General features: G+C 41.6%; 2 protein-coding genes across 9 annotated transcripts in view; one reads left to right on the top strand and one right to left on the bottom strand.

Annotated features, from left to right (window-relative positions):
* The first annotated feature begins 1,567 nt into the window (after positions 1-1,567).
* LOC146969353 (fatty acid-binding protein, intestinal-like) lies at positions 1,568-2,968 on the top strand. The gene is made up of 4 exons (XM_085759895.1): positions 1,568-1,704; positions 2,101-2,273; positions 2,626-2,733; positions 2,854-2,968. Exons 1-4 carry the CDS (start codon positions 1,638-1,640, stop codon positions 2,902-2,904), a joined length of 399 nt encoding a protein of 132 aa, XP_085616021.1. The 5' UTR covers positions 1,568-1,637; the 3' UTR covers positions 2,905-2,968.
* A 5,902-nt stretch (positions 2,969-8,870) lies between these two features.
* The window catches only part of LOC146969352 (RNA-binding protein with multiple splicing-like), a 37,405-nt gene continuing 30,928 nt past the window's right edge, over positions 8,871-15,347 (bottom strand). For 4 of the 8 annotated variants that reach the window (XM_085759887.1, XM_085759888.1, XM_085759891.1 and 1 more), the window contains 2 exons: positions 12,573-12,695; positions 8,871-11,353 (listed from right to left, as the gene is read on the bottom strand). Coding sequence is in view for 4 of the 8 variants with exons in the window: in XM_085759891.1 (XP_085616017.1) it covers positions 12,659-12,695 (37 nt within the window). In the remaining 4 variants the exon portion in view is untranslated. The remainder of the gene's footprint in view (positions 11,354-12,572; positions 12,696-15,347) is intronic. The other 4 variants (XM_085759892.1, XM_085759894.1, XM_085759890.1 and 1 more) reach the window with 3 other exon arrangements.

Genomic DNA, 15,347 nt, shown 5'->3' with positions numbered 1-15,347 from the left:
ATGTTTTCTAAGTTAAAACAATAAGATAAACATATTGTAAAAAGTGCATATTGTTGTGATGCTGGAAAAACAGTGGCTATTATTTCCTAAACCTGTGCTACTGATTGGATGCTCATCAACCAGATAAACATAGATTTATCCACTTACAAGCAGCACAGCAACATGCAATGTTTGACAAAATGCACAGTTAATCCTGTAGCTTCCATCCCCAAATGTATTTTTAACCAAACAGCATGTAATGAATATGACAAAAGCAGCAGCTCTGGTGTCGATGGTGTTATATTCATCTATAGGCGTCTTTCTGTTACATTTACCTGCCTCATTCCCAAACCGCTCCACGGCTGATGCTGTTATAAGTATAATGGATGTGGCATCTCATTCTGACCGAGAGGAGTTGTCGAGGTGTGAACAATGCATTCAGTTTTCTCCATGATGTCGTATAATCTCACAGATCAGCGCTGAGTGCGCGACTTTTCCTCCCAAGAATGCAGCTATAGTGTCCAACTGTCCAAGGACACACAATGAATCACAACTGCTGGCACTTTAAAAGGTTTTTTTTTTTTTACTCTATAGGCCCACTACAAATCAACTGTACCTTACATCTCAATTAAAATTCTGCAGACAATACTGTAACTGAGAACTTTAGATGAGCACATTTCTCAAAATGTCAAACTATTTCTTTCCAAGTTCCTCATGGGGAAAAAAAAAAATCAGTTGTTCACTTTGCAGAACAAGAAATCCATCACAGTGACTGAGCAGCCTCCATCCAGCGGTGAAGACTTCATAATAGCGCACTTAGCTTAAGTTTGGATTGTCTTGAGGAAATAAACACAGTGTGCGCTTTAACTAGCTATGTATATTACCTTATGACCACAGGTTGCACTGATTTAAATGATTATGTAATCCACAGTATAAACAAGGTCCAAGTGTCCAACCAAACAGAAAGTGCTGCCTGGACATGTAAAGTTAAAATGCACTGAAATTTCTGACGCTTTTTCAAAGGCAGTGAATGTTGCACATATATGTTAGAGGTACTGTGCATGTTTTATGGTGCTAAAACTGTGCAAACTGTACAAATAGGGAGGTTTTCCCAGTCACAAGTATTTGTCTCTTCTGGGTCACTACTCTTTGTAACCACGGCAACTCAAGCTGTCAGTGTCATACATACAAAGTCCTTTACATCTCATTTCCATGCCAGGCACAAACAGGGCGACAAAAGAAAAGACAGAGGGAACAGAGAGGGGCTCAGTTGAGTGAGTGCCCTGCAAACAAGCCCACTCTTTTCTTTTTTTTTCTCTCTCTGTGACAGAACAGTGCGACAGTGTTTCAGCCGTGCCAGATTCACTGAAGGGGAGTTGCCCTCCGGTTATTTATCAGTGTATCCTCGAGGTCGCGCGGCCATCGCCCTACATTTGACACAGCCTTTAAATGGCCACATCAGCAGACAGATAATCAGTGAGATAAAGAAGAGCATCTTCCATGCCAGCTTGGGGGTGTGTGTGTGTGTGTGAGGGGAGGGGAGGGGAGGGGGGTTGGATATAAATGGAGGCCACTGGGCATTGACACAATCCCACGCTTCTGCTTACAGTTCTTCATCACCACCAGCTGCCCCTCAAACCTCCAACCAGCCTGCAGCCATGACGTTCAATGGGACCTGGAAAGTCGACCGCAGCGAGAATTATGGAGAGTTCATGGAGAAAATGGGTGAGTGTGTGTGTCAATGTGTGTGTGTGTGTTCACAATTAATGTGTCACTCAAAGTCATCATGGTTAACCTCAGCTATTTTTTTCTCCTGTGCCTGGCCTCATGTATGTGACTGTGTCAGGTGTTTCCATAAAGTTTGACATTGCTGCATGAATGTTAACCCACTGCAGTGAGGTGTTGATAAGTTAGAGGTGATTCTACCTTTAATAATAGCAACAGCAGCTAAATTAAGGTCTATCTCTGGACTTGGACACAGTGTGAGCACTTCAAAATAAAAGCCCCGAGAAGAACCTGTCACTTACTGTACAAATACACTTCCAATGCATGATTTTTCATTTTTCATTTTTCATTTTTCATTTTTCATTTTTCACATTTCTATTGTTTCTTCTCAATAAGGTATTAATGTCATGAAGCGCAAGCTGGCAGAACATGACAACCTAAAGGTCACCATCGAGCAGACCGGTAACCAGTTCAAAATAAAGGAGGTCAGCACCTTCCGCACCAAGGACATCGACTTCACCTTGGGCGTCGCTTTCGACTACAGCCTGGCCGATGGCACCGAAGTCTCAGTGAGTGTCCTAACCTGTGGTAATAGTGGTGGTGGTGCTGCAGGTTGCACGCGGTCCAGGTTCTGCCTTGTAAATGTAAAAAAATACAAGCAAGCAGAACTAGTTTGCTTTAGGGGGGAGTGATGGATTTGGAAAGAGCAAATGAAGCCAATGCTAATGCTGAAAGCAATGGAAAAGTTCCAGTGAGTAATTACTCTGCAGTGGTTATGTAGTCGCTGGCAGGAGAGTGGACTGAATGTGGGAAAACTCATCAACAAAACAAAGAAACATGGCCAATAAAAGTTGGCTAATGCAGACAAATGTAACAGAACATAATAAGAGCATAAAGAGCTGTGTGTATATTTTTACCCAGGGTGCGTGGGAGATGGAGGGTGACATGCTAAAGGGCAAATTCACCAGGAAAGACAACAGCAAGGTCCTGACCACCACCAGAACTCTGGTGGGAGGAGAGCTCGTACAGGTCAGTATAACTGCAAGTCCACGCGCGAACCCATCCATCTTCACCGTTCCAATGCGATATGTTAATTACTGCAGTCTGCTTTCAATAAAGTGACACACCTCTGTCTCCTCCTCTCGCCAGAGCTACAACTACGAGGGAGTGGATGCGAAGAGGATTTTCAAGAAGCAGTAACCTGGAGTTTGAAGTTCATATTTTATTTTTATAGAGATGACATGATATAGATTTGTGTGATGTTGTTTTTTTTGGTTTTGTTTTTATAAAAAAGGAAGTTCTGGTAAAGTCAAGTGTATATTCTCATGGGATTCTACTAAATATACCTCAAAAGTTTAGCATTTCGATAAGAGGAGTCATTGTCATTGTTATGATATCAATAAAGCAATGAAAACTCATAGACAGGTTTGCATGAAGACCAAACAGACCTGGACAAGGCCCTCAGCGAACACTTGAAAACTAGACTCAGCTGGTTCACCTGAGCAGAGAGGATCAAATGTGCTAAGGAGCTAAGGAGGAACAGCGTTGAAGTGCCTTGAAATATTTAAAAAGAAACTGCACTAATTTAAGGTTCATCCAAATTTCAAAATGTATACAGTAGGTCTCATTCAGCTCTGCCTATGCAAATAACTTAGGATTTCTTTGCTCAGATAGATCTCCATTGCTTCTCTCCAGTGGGATTTCAATTGTCCATTAACCAAAATCAGCAGTTCCATGTCTTTCCAGAAAACAATGCCCGCATTGCTCCTGATATCCCACAGAACATATGTTTGTGGGTTATCCAAGGTGACGGGCTGTTTCATTCCTTCAATGTAATTTATGTTCATTGCTGTGAGCGATGCCAGTGGAGATTCCTCCTCCTCCACTGTACTGGAGTGGAGGCAGCAGCAGTATCTCAGAAATGAATGATTCAACATGTGGGCAAAGAAAAAAACACGAGAATATCTGCATGATTAGATACAACGAGACGTAAATGAGACGCTGTGTTTTCTGTAACTTGGGTGAACCGGCCCTTTACTGTAAATGTGGTGGACCACAGCTTACTTTAACTTGACTTACATTTCAACAGCGTTTTTGCACCACATTAGGTTTCATCATTGTGATGGGAAACAGCCTGAAGCAGCTCAATAACAACTCCACATAACGTGAATTATATGATTTATGTTTTTTTGTGTTTTTAACAAACGGAAAAAAGTCATTTCTCACTAATGGTTCTGATGTAGTTTGTAAGAATAAAGCAAATTTCATGTGTCATGTGAGTCTAATGCTGAGTCATTCTCACACATCTGGGCAAACGGAGGATCTCTGCCTTGTATTGATGAATTGTTGGTTTCACAGGGCAGTCGTATCAAAAGTTATCAAGCCAAGATCAAGAACAAAGATCACATCTCAGAGATTATTTTTTATGAGCATCATAAGTTTGTAATTGCTGTATTGATAAAGATAAAGAGTATAAGGTTCTGTGGGAGGAGCAGACCAGCGCAGCATCACACCATCATTACAGGACTCCAGTCTGATCACATGAGGACAACAGGGTCTTGTGCTGTCATGTGCTGTGTGCTGTTGGCCTTTAGGTGGTTTACTCAGCAGTGGGTCTGAATTGTTTCAGCAGGAAAAAACCCATTAGGGAAGCGAGGGTCTCTCACATGATGGGGCTGTAGAGCCACTGTGGATAATGACATTCATTCAGTGGTGAAAGTTTGGTTCAGGAAAGGGAAAATAAAGGAAGAGTACACCTGCACCGAGCCTCTTTGACCACTAGAGGGAGACCTGCGCCTATATTTCACTATGTACAAGCACTGATGCTTCAGTGCTACATGAGAGCTATAATCTTTTGACAAGTGAAAATATTTCTTATCATTTAAAAACTATTTTGGGTTTGCCACAAGAGGTTTGAACACAAATAATTTTAGTTTTGTCAATACCTTTAATATTTTGTGTTAGTGTCAGGCAATATTAAACATAATATGATATGATATGATATGATATGATGTGATATGATATGATATGATATGATATCATATCATATCATATCATATCACATCACATCATATGGCATGACCTGACATGACACAATATAATATGATATGATAACATTATATAATATAATATGCACATTATTTATCTTATAACTAGGGTTTTAACTTCTTTTCTTTAGGAATGAAATGTATATAACAATATGTCCTTCTTCTTCAATAACTCATTTTGTTTGATCAAATTTTGAGGTAAAACCATATTTTCACCAGATGATTCTAGTTCAAGATCACCGATGACATACCATTGAATCTCATCCAAACACATCTGATAACCAACACACAGTGAAGGCATCACCTTACAGACTCATCCTCCAAACCAGGTCCAGCCCGAGATGACGTCTAAGCACCGGTAGATCAGAAGCCCCCCCCCCCCTGCTGAGCCCTGAGTGGCAGCCCCTCTCATGGAGGTATAAGCCAGGCATGCACAGGGCTAATCTGGTGGAGGCGCAGTGGCTTTGAACACCAGTTTGCCCTTAAACCCACTGAGGGGAGCGAAGTCCTCCGAGACCCCTCAGATACAGTGAGGCTCGACGAGTGGGAGCCTGAGCTGCTCTCAGAGTTAGATCAAATAGGTTGGTGGACCTCCTCTGTTTGAGAAAGTATCAGCTCTCAAACTCATTTTTTATGCTTTCTTATTTTTTTATTAACTTTTTATAAAATATATTTGTTTTCAATTGTACAGTTGGAGCACATCTTTTGCCTGGGTTTTCCACTGTAGTGAAAAACTGAAAAACTAGTCAGTGTATGATGATAAAATTACAGTCTGAGCATAATAAACCAATACATATAGCTACATGTAGACTGATATATAACAACAAAAATGATTCTACCTTAAAATGCAATGTGAGAATTTGCTTTATAGTTTATTTATTTCTACGCTGCTTCAGTCAGAGTAATGAGACACGTGACAGACTCATATTTTACAGATATGAGTTTATCAAACATGACGCTGTAATTCCATTTACACTATGTACACCGGTGAAGGCTGCTCAACCATTATAATGACATATAGTATACAGTATGATACAATAGCACTGGAATATGCAATTCTGCACAATGAGTAGGCCTACTTTTACTTACTTCAAGTTAACATTTTGCTAATACTGATGCATTTTATCTGGAGAGTACTTCTTCCAACACTACACCTTTAATTTTACACTCAAGGCAGATGGAGTTTATGATGTACATGAATAATTTCTGCATCTACATATGTCTGAATGCAGGACTTATACTACTTGTAGTTGATGTGCATTTTGTACAGTGTGGTATTTCTACTTCTACCAGAGTAAAGGGTCAGTGTACTTCAGCCTAATTATGTGAGAGGTGTGATGTGATTCAGTGTAGTTGTATGCTGTAATGTCTTTCCATGACCACTAGGTAGCGCTGTGGAGCTCTTTATTGTCTGAGACAAATGGGGCCTTGCTCATTCTATGATGTCATCCTGAGTCAAGTTATCATATGACACAGACACACACACACCCCATTATTTCAGAAAAACACTCGCACACACCTACGCGATTATTGGATCTCAACTCGGATGATGAAAATAATAAATATCTCTCGGTTACTTATCTGGAATCAAAGAGTGGACTGTACAAACATGAAATCAATGAGAAACAGGAAAGTGGTGGGAGAGTTAGCCCTCGGTGTGTTTGGATTGCTGTGAGACTGAGGGCGAGGGGGCCCACCCAAGGGAGGTGGGAGCTGTGGATGAGAGAGGAGGAGGAGGAGGAGGAGGAGGAGGGAAAACATTGAGAGGTGGACAGAGAAAAGAGGGAGAGTGGGGATGAGGTGAGTGCGGAAAGGACAGTGCAGGAAAGAAAAGCATCACCCGCCCCGCCCCCCTGCTGTGAAATCAAATTCACTGACTCACTCTGAAGTCGTCAGCTTATCTGAAAGAGTAACAATCACAAAAGACACCAGCAGCAGCAGCAGCAGCAGCTGTGGTGATGGCGGAGGCCGTGGCGGCGGCGCAGTGGGGAGTGTCAGGGCTTTTGGTTGGGTAATGCTTCCAAGAAGAAACAGGCCCCCTCCTTTTTTGGCCTATCACTGTTTAGACAATGACTGTGCAGACTTTAGCAGACACTATGCAGGCTGCTGAATGATGAGTCACCGGTTAGTCAGTGTCGAACACTGTACTGTATGTAAGCCCAGACAGTCGGGGTGGGGGGGATTATTTAGGACTCATGCCACTGTAGCTACAGGATTGGCATCATCATCATCATCATCTTGTACAATCAATAGTCCTCAGATGATGAATGGCCGGGATCAGCTTAAACGCATTTTGCGGTTTAGAGTGAAATGTTTCCAGCGCTATTAGCGATTTGGCAAATTTTGTTTTCCACAGGATGAATATGAAGAACATTGGTGCTTTTTTCTCTAGCGCCATCATTGGATCAAAAAAAACGAAACAAACTGTTTATCCTACTTTCATTTTTAATCAAATGTAAAATGAATGCCCCCCCCCCTGCCTCCTGATCAGCTGTGTTTTGTGTGTGCAAAACATTAGCATGCTAATCCTGCTAAACTGAGGTCAAATGGAGCGTGCAGGCCCGACCCGTGTGATAACATGTGGTTGCCTGTTCCAGTGGGCTGCGGCAGCGGCGGTCAGTGTTTTTACTGCAGCGAGCCAAGCAACACAAGTTGATCAGGTAGTGAAAACACCAGACAGGCCCCAGAAATGTAATGTAGAAAATTCAACATCTAGTTTCAACTGTTTGAAAAATACAGACTCTACTCAGCGAGGACGTGAGTGATAGGGGACAGAAACACCTCTTTAATGGACTTGTCAAAGGGAGTCACACCATTACGGAGTGTTGCAGGTTGGGTTTATGCATGCATACTCCCAGATGAATACATCCCCTCACCCACACATACATTCACACAGAGTTTTTTTTATTTCATTCCCCCACTTTAGTCCGCTCTGACACCCTGCGTGAATAACCCCCAGGCACGGACGAGTGTGTGTCATGTGAGAAGCTGGTGTGTGCCACCTGGTGTGACTGAGCAGACAGAGGAGAGCGGAGACAGGCAAGAGTGAAACTAAATTGGATGTGGCCTCTGTCTCAGGAGTGGCCAGCCCCTGGGTCCGGTGGGCTATTCTTATAGAGGGCAGCGAGAGGTCCGCAGCTCCCCCGGTACACAAACCACTTTATAGGAGGCCCACATCATGTTTTGATGGCCTCCTGGGACTGTGGGGGAGGTGTTATCCAATGACAAGTGTGAGAGAGGAAGAGGAAATTGAGCCTTCACGCAGGTGGGTTTCTATTCGGGTAAGCGCATTGGAAATGTCAACATCTAGTCTGAGTTCTCTTTGGATACGGAGCCCCACACCTGACAAAAGGTACCGACCAGAAAAAAAGAGGAAGATGTCAGATGAAATAAATTCAAACTAATTTTTTTGTTTTTAATGTTATTTAACTTTCCTGTGATTTCCTATGAAAGTTTTATGAAAAATGTCCAAGGCAACTGACAAGTGTGTAGCTTGTGGGAAGTTTGCATTCATGTAGCCTACATGGGAGTGGGTGGCTTGCTAGCTTAAATGAAAAACAATAGCAACCATACACACCACATTAGCATTTTTCTGCTTTCTTTTTTTGTAGGCTAGTATATAATTTTTTGGCCTTTTATGCCTTTAATTGATAGGACAGCTGTAGAGAGACAGGAAATGGGGAGACTGAGAGAGGGGGAATGACATGCAGCAAAGGGCCATCAGTGGAATCGAACCGGGGCCGCTGCATTGAGGACTATAGCCTGCACATTAGCATTTCTGGGTTTTTTTTTAGATGCCATACTTTTTGTTGTTGTTTTTTAATCTCCTTTATTTTATTTTATTTTTTAGATGCCATACTTTTAACGTCATAACATTTTCTCATCTATCTATCTATCTATCTATCTATCTATCTATCTATCTATCTATCTATCTATCTATCTATCTATTTATTAACTAGTTCCATTTTTGGATCATTTTCTTGCACTTTCTTCAGTCAGTTTTGGTGCTCCACAGGTGTGCTCAGTGTGATACATTATGCAGAAACTTCATGCATGGATCATAAAGCACAACACAGTAACATTCAGAAAAGGAGAGAAAAAAGTAAATCATGACACCGAGATGACGTCAATCTTTAATGGCAGATGGCCTGAAATGTCTTCATTTAACATTTTCATAAAAACTTCTCATTTTGATCACTTCTTTTTTTTTTTTTTTTTTCCTTTTTTTTGGTTTCAAACAAACACACCTCTGCAATTCACCGAAATACAGTTTCTCCTTACAGCGGCTAAAGTACATAAATATCAACAGTACTGTATGCATTAAGAAAAAGAAAAAAGAAGAACACACACATGCCGTGAACATGCACAGAACACACAGGTACGCACACGGTATACTGAAACGAGGAAGGAGTAGTTTTCATTGGACAAAAGGAGGGAGGGACTATCATATTCATTTCAGGTTGGGGGGTAAGGGGGGGCTTCTGTACCGCACTGCTGACAAAAGACAAAAAGATCCATTCGTTCAAAGAGCATGTTTTCCTCTGGATTTCACAGTGAATTATGTAGATAAAACAGTATTCATATATCACATACAGTATGTTTCAATCAGTCTGATACAAACACAAAAAAGAAGCTCTAGAAAAATTACCAAATGAATATACAATTAAACTTACAATAATACTTACAATGAATTATATGATGGGCATCGTCTATGAACTTTAAAAACATAATACCCATAAAAAAACACACACACGCAACCACACACACACACACACACCTTATAAATACTTGTTCTAGTAAATTTGGTGCCACGGTCGGCTTTAAAAAATGTCTTTTAAAGCAAAAACTGCTTCAGAAAAACCAGTCGATATGATGCGCGTGCATATTATCATTATTATTATTATTATTTCTCATTACAAACACTGACTATATAATTCAACCAGTCCGACATGATGATTGTACACACCTGGGCTAAAGATTACAGGGACGATTGTTGTTTTCTCACTTCACGTTTTGACTGTCACACCACTGTGACAACGCGACGTCTTCGCTTCATCAGAGAGGGACGACGGTGACAGTTCGTCTTTGTACAGATGTGACATGAACGAGAGTTTTTGGCGTCAAGAATAAAACATTATCACTCCATGATATGTCATACAGCAAAGACGTTATTGCAGGCCCAAGAATACACAAGATTACAAAAGATTTTTAGTTTTTTTTTTCTTCGTCTTCTTCTCCCCCACTCCAATCGTTACTATGTTAATTCAAAAAAATTTACAAAAGACAGGTTGAATCACATTGGCTCCCTAAAAATAGACAAAGGAGACAAATTGCTTTAAGTGAATATCCTTTCAGACTCTTTTTGGAGTGACACCAGAAAGAGACATGCAGCGAAAAATAATATCATACTTCATAAGAAATCAGATCGAGGACTTCAAAGCAGTCAAAAAACAGAATAACTCCACAAGCCTAGATAGCTCTCCAGTGTAAAAAAGAAATGCCTTTGGTCTTTCATTTTCTCTATACTGTGCTTGCTTGTCCTGCTACACAACAAGGGGGCAAATTCCTAATAATAGCAGGGCTCAGTTTGCCGTGCATTGCAGTCTCCGGGGGTCAATCCACCTTCACCGCCGATGGCTTGTTCCTGTCAATGCAACACGTTTGATTACCTTCCCATTGCGGAATTAGGAGCTGGATCGGGAGCGTGTTTGTTCGTCACCGGCTAACTAAAGCACGTCAGACGATGGAATAATATGTCTGCCTCATCAGGTGAAAAGATGCCCACACACACACGCACACACAACCACACACACACACACTACTAACATGAGCAAACCTGAATCTGCACGGTAAAGAAAAGACGAGAGCCAACCGACAGGTCTGCTTTGGTATAGCAGGGTGACTTACCATTTTATAATGGCACCAAACGGGAAGGGCGAAAGAAACAAACAAAAAACATAACATATGAAAGTTCCTCACACGCTTTAACACAACATAAATCAATCAAAGAAAAAAAAAACATTTCAAACATTGTCTTGATTACAAAAATACCTTTTTGTATTTCTTTAAAATATCTAAAAATGTACAGCATTGTTTTTTTTCTTCTTTTTTTTTGCAAAGTCATGCTTCAACATGTATTTAATAATCATAATAACATTAATATGAATGATATACAGAATAGTAATAATTATAGTAATATAATAACATTACCCAGCAGTGCTTTAGCATCACTTCCGTACATCTGGCCTTGCAAAGTGGCTGCATAAAATGTGTTTGCACTCCTTTGGTGCGCTCGTCTTTACACTTGCATATACAAGAACGCAAAGCTGCTAGTGTCAGACAGGCGACCGGTCAAACAAAGGGGCGTGTGTGCGCCTTTGTCGTGCACGCCCATTACCTTTTTTGCGGGGAGGTGTCGGAGGAGGTGCGGCCAAAGCACTGCCGGTAAATCGTAGTAGATGTAACAGTATAAAAAAGAGTTGGAGGGACTTTGAGGATGGTGGTTGAAGGGAAGGGAGGGGTGGGGGCGAAGGGGTGGGTGGCTCGATGTGTGATGGAGGCTGGGGTCTAGTATGTCCTGAGGCCCATGAGGCTGCTGCTGCCTGAGAGAGAGAGAGAGGGACAAAGAGAAGGGGTAAGGTTGTCATGGTCACCACACACGAACCTTGTACGCTAATGAAAACACTGGGGATCATGTGGAACTGTTGCAAGACACAAACACATTCGGATACCCATAAAAAAACCCACACACATACACACAAACAAAGGTAGATACACACAAAATGTTTCTCATTTTCTCCTCAATTTCTCGCACTTGCCTTTAAGATGCCAAGACCACACACACTTTTATCCCATAAATATCTAATGCTGCCATTTTGGGTCTGTTTCCAAAACATTTCCCGCTGAGCAAAAAAGCTAAAACACGCGCAGATGGAAGTTGACACGCTGTCACTGTGTCTCGGTGCGGTTACGGTCATTCCAGCAGATCTCACCCTCTTCCCCCCCCACCAACAAAATTGAAGAAAGAAAGAAAGAAAGAAAGAAAGAAAGAAAGAACGAAAGACAGACAGAAAGACAGAAAGAAAGAACGAAAGACAGACAGAAAGAAAGAAAGAAAGAAAGAAAGCAAGCAAGCAAGAAAGAAAGAAAGACAGAAAGAAAGAATGAAAGACAGACAGAAAGACAGAAAGAAAGAACGAAAGACAGACAGAAAGAAAGCAAGCAAGCAAGCAAGAAAGAACGAAAGACAGACAGAAAGACAGAAAGAAAGAACGAAAGACAGACAGAAAGACAGAAAGAAAGAACGAAAGACAGACAGAAAGAAAGCAAGCAAGCAAGAAAGAAAGAAAGACAGAAAGAAAGAATGAAAGACAGACAGAAAGACAGAAAGAAAGAACGAAAGACAGAAAGAAAGAAAGCAAGCAAGCAAGCAAGAAAGAAAGAAAGAAAGAACGAAAGACAGACAGAAAGACAGAAAGAAAGAACGAAAGACAGACAGAAAGATAGAAAGAAAGAAAGCAAGCAAGCAAGCAAGCAAGAAAGAAAGACAGACAGACAGACAGACAGACAGAAAGAAAGAAAGAAAGAAAGAAAGAAAGAAAGAAAGAAAGAAAGAAAGAAAATAAATAAATAAAGTGGCCTTTCACAACTTTTTTCCCCCCCAACAAATCCACACTTTCAAATCAGATTAGGAGGGGGGGGGGCATGCCGCTGTGTTGCCGAGGTGAGATTTACACCTTTCCTCCTTCGCCTGCAGGGGATTGCGAAGTCCATAGCTGAGCTGTAAAAAATAAAAAATAAAAAATAAAAAATAAAACTCACCGACGTTACGCTGCTCCGGGTGCCGGGGTCAGGTCAGTCCTCCAGGTTTTTCTAATTTGGACACGAGAGGCAATCAGCAACGCCCGTCACAGCCGGCCACGGCCACCATCACACATCAGGAACCTGCAGGACGCAGAGGGGACACGGTCCTGAGCTGCACCAGCGTCCTGACGATCCACAGTCACCACAGTCTTTTTGTATTCACTCCTACTTTTGATTTATTAAAGGTTAAAGGTAGGAACTGCTCAGTTTTCGTCGAATACCTTGCACTCACGGACAGGATGTTATGGTTTAAATCTCCTTCATCGCTGTTATGACAAAGTGCATCTGTGTTTGGTCAAAATCAACGCAGCAGAGGCCAAGTTATCCTGATTTCTCACAAACCCAGCTCCAAAAAAATGGCTGGATCCTACTCTTCCCATAATGTAACTGGATAGCAGCATCCTTCATTAAGACACATCTCTTTCTGGTGAACGCCTCCCACACCTTTCCAACTTCACACCACCACCAAGGCAAGGCTTTCGGTTTAAACGTCTCTGAGCCCACGCTGAGATTACTTAAGCGATGTTATTTTCCCAGACCCGAGGCGCCTCCGGAGCCGCACATGACATTATACAACTGGTTTCTCAGGATGTGCGGCCCTCCATGTGACTTGTAAACTGACTTTGACATGTAAAATTAGTGGAGTGTACTTTAGAAAAAAAAGAAAGAAAAAAGCGACTGTTCTAAACCAAATCTGTCAACCTCAAAGTCCAGCTGTGACAAACAGGAAGTCAGCTGACAATAGTCTTGAATGCTTATGTTGAACTTGTGTCTAACAACCACATCTCCCATAATCGCTCCCCACCACAGCTCCCAACCACCCGTCGGACCGGAGAGAAAGGTCAACCCTTCCGAAACCCACCCTCCCTCCCTCCCACCCCCCCCAGATGTATCGCTAAAAATAGACCTCTCTTAGAGACCGTGGTAACTCGGGTTCAGGGGAAGGGAGAGAAACTCTTTGGAACAATAAACAATTAGCAAACCAAACATGACCTTAAAAGAAAAAAAAAAAAAGAGACAGGCAGACTGTTACAGGGAAAGTGTGTATGGGGTGGGGGGGGGGCTGTTTTGTGGAAGGGAAGGGGGGGCACGGCTGGCCTAGCTAATGCCCTGTTGCGCGTTCAATCAAGGATGAGGGAATCGATGTGTTATACAGCCGCTTGGCTAAGCTGATGCGACACATACTTCCAGACCACGCTATTTGTTCTGGCTGAGACGCCAAGGTTAAAGATTGAGTTGATCATTGAACATGTCTGAGTGGATTAGGGAGAGGTTTAATGATTCGCGGGCTTAATGTGTTACATCCAGTAACTCGGCCCTGACGAAACGACATGGGATAGGTAAACAAGTGGTGTTTGACGACGTGGGAGGCGACCGGGTTCCTCGGTGAATGCGTGCACTGTTTTTTGTTTTCATTTCGTGTGTAATGTCCCTGTGTGTGTGTGTGTTATCGGTGATTATTGATCCTGCACTGCCGATGAAGAGGAGAAAAGAAGACTTGTTCGAGATTCCTGACCGATGGTTGAGCCATCTAGTTCTCCATCGTTAATCTCACTGTACTGTAAATCACTTGGCACTTTGTCTTTTAGAGATTTAAATACTTTTTTTTTTCTGAGCAGTCCTGGTTTTCATTCACTTCTGAATCATTAGCAGACCACTGAGCTGCGTAATCCATTACTGTGAGCATCAAACCTGCATTCGTTCTCGTCAAAGTCAGGGCCGAGGTAATAGGCGCGGTAGATTTTATCGGCTGATGGTAGATGTGCCAGATATTTGGCAGTCATACATCTTCTTATAATGCTTTCTATTTGTTAATAATAAAGTAAAAATGTTGCTTATCCATTAATAAATGCTGAATATGTTCATATATTTCTGAATATATATATACACATAAATCATATTATCATGTGTTGCCAAAATGGTTTCACTTTAGAAACTGTATGTATGATGAAATAATCCATAGATTCAATGATTATATGATTGACAGAAAATTGATTGGCCATAGTTTTGTGAATTTCTGTTGGTTTTCTAAATTCTCATTGATACTGTTCTAACAACTCTGGTTTTGAACTCTTCATCACACAACATGTGATGGTTAATCAAGAAAATACAGTAGTTGGAAGACTCATAAATAAGGAAACTAAACTTTACCGAAACTCATTTAGTTTGAATTTAACACAAACATCTATAGTCTTTGAATGCAGCACCAGCACGCAAGACTTTTGCGAATGTGTAGGATGTTTTTAAATATTGTAATTCTTTTGATGCTCAGACACAGGCATGAAATTTTAAAATGCAGTTTCCGTAGAGACATGGCCAAAATTGCATTACCGCTGCAAGGTAATGCAGCGCAGGTAGCTGCACAAATCAAATCACTGCACTTTAAAACTGCATTATCATGCAACACTAATGCAAAGTTGACAAAAAAAGAGGGGCTTGGTGCTCATCGTGATGGATTGCACGGCACAAGTATTTAGAGTCTCCGAACTGATTTTCATGTCATAAGGACAGAATGCTAAACCAGTAGCTGCTCGCCGTTGTGTGAGAGGAATACATCCACTAATGTAAAAACCGGAGTCTGCAAAGTAAAGTTGATCTGTAGCTGAGGAGTTATGGTCCTTTAAGAACTACAGTATACCTGTGCTGCTTGGCCATGAAAAGGAGCCCCTGTCTGAAGCCCCTTTAATCCTGAGAAAAGCCTTTAGGGCCTGACTGTGTTTCTCACATACCGGC

Source organism: Trachurus japonicus, chromosome 18 (assembly GCF_045865225.1).
Source record: "Trachurus japonicus isolate A0001 chromosome 18, Traja_1.0".
NCBI lineage: Eukaryota > Metazoa > Chordata > Actinopteri > Carangiformes > Carangidae > Trachurus > Trachurus japonicus.
This window is presented reverse-complemented; position numbering and strand designations above follow the sequence as displayed.

What these genes read in the sequence shown, in the direction of transcription:
- LOC146969353 (XM_085759895.1), top strand. Translation starts at nt 1,638, where the DNA reads ATGACGTTCAATGGGACCTGGAAAGTCGACCGCAGCGAGAATTATGGA. An exon ending in AGAGTTCATGGAGAAAATGG is followed by an intron (nt 1,705 to 2,100) that starts GTGAGTGTGTGT and finishes CTTCTCAATAAG; the next exon opens with GTATTAATGTCATGAAGCGC. An exon ending in CCGATGGCACCGAAGTCTCA is followed by an intron (nt 2,274 to 2,625) that starts GTGAGTGTCCTA and finishes ATTTTTACCCAG; the next exon opens with GGTGCGTGGGAGATGGAGGG.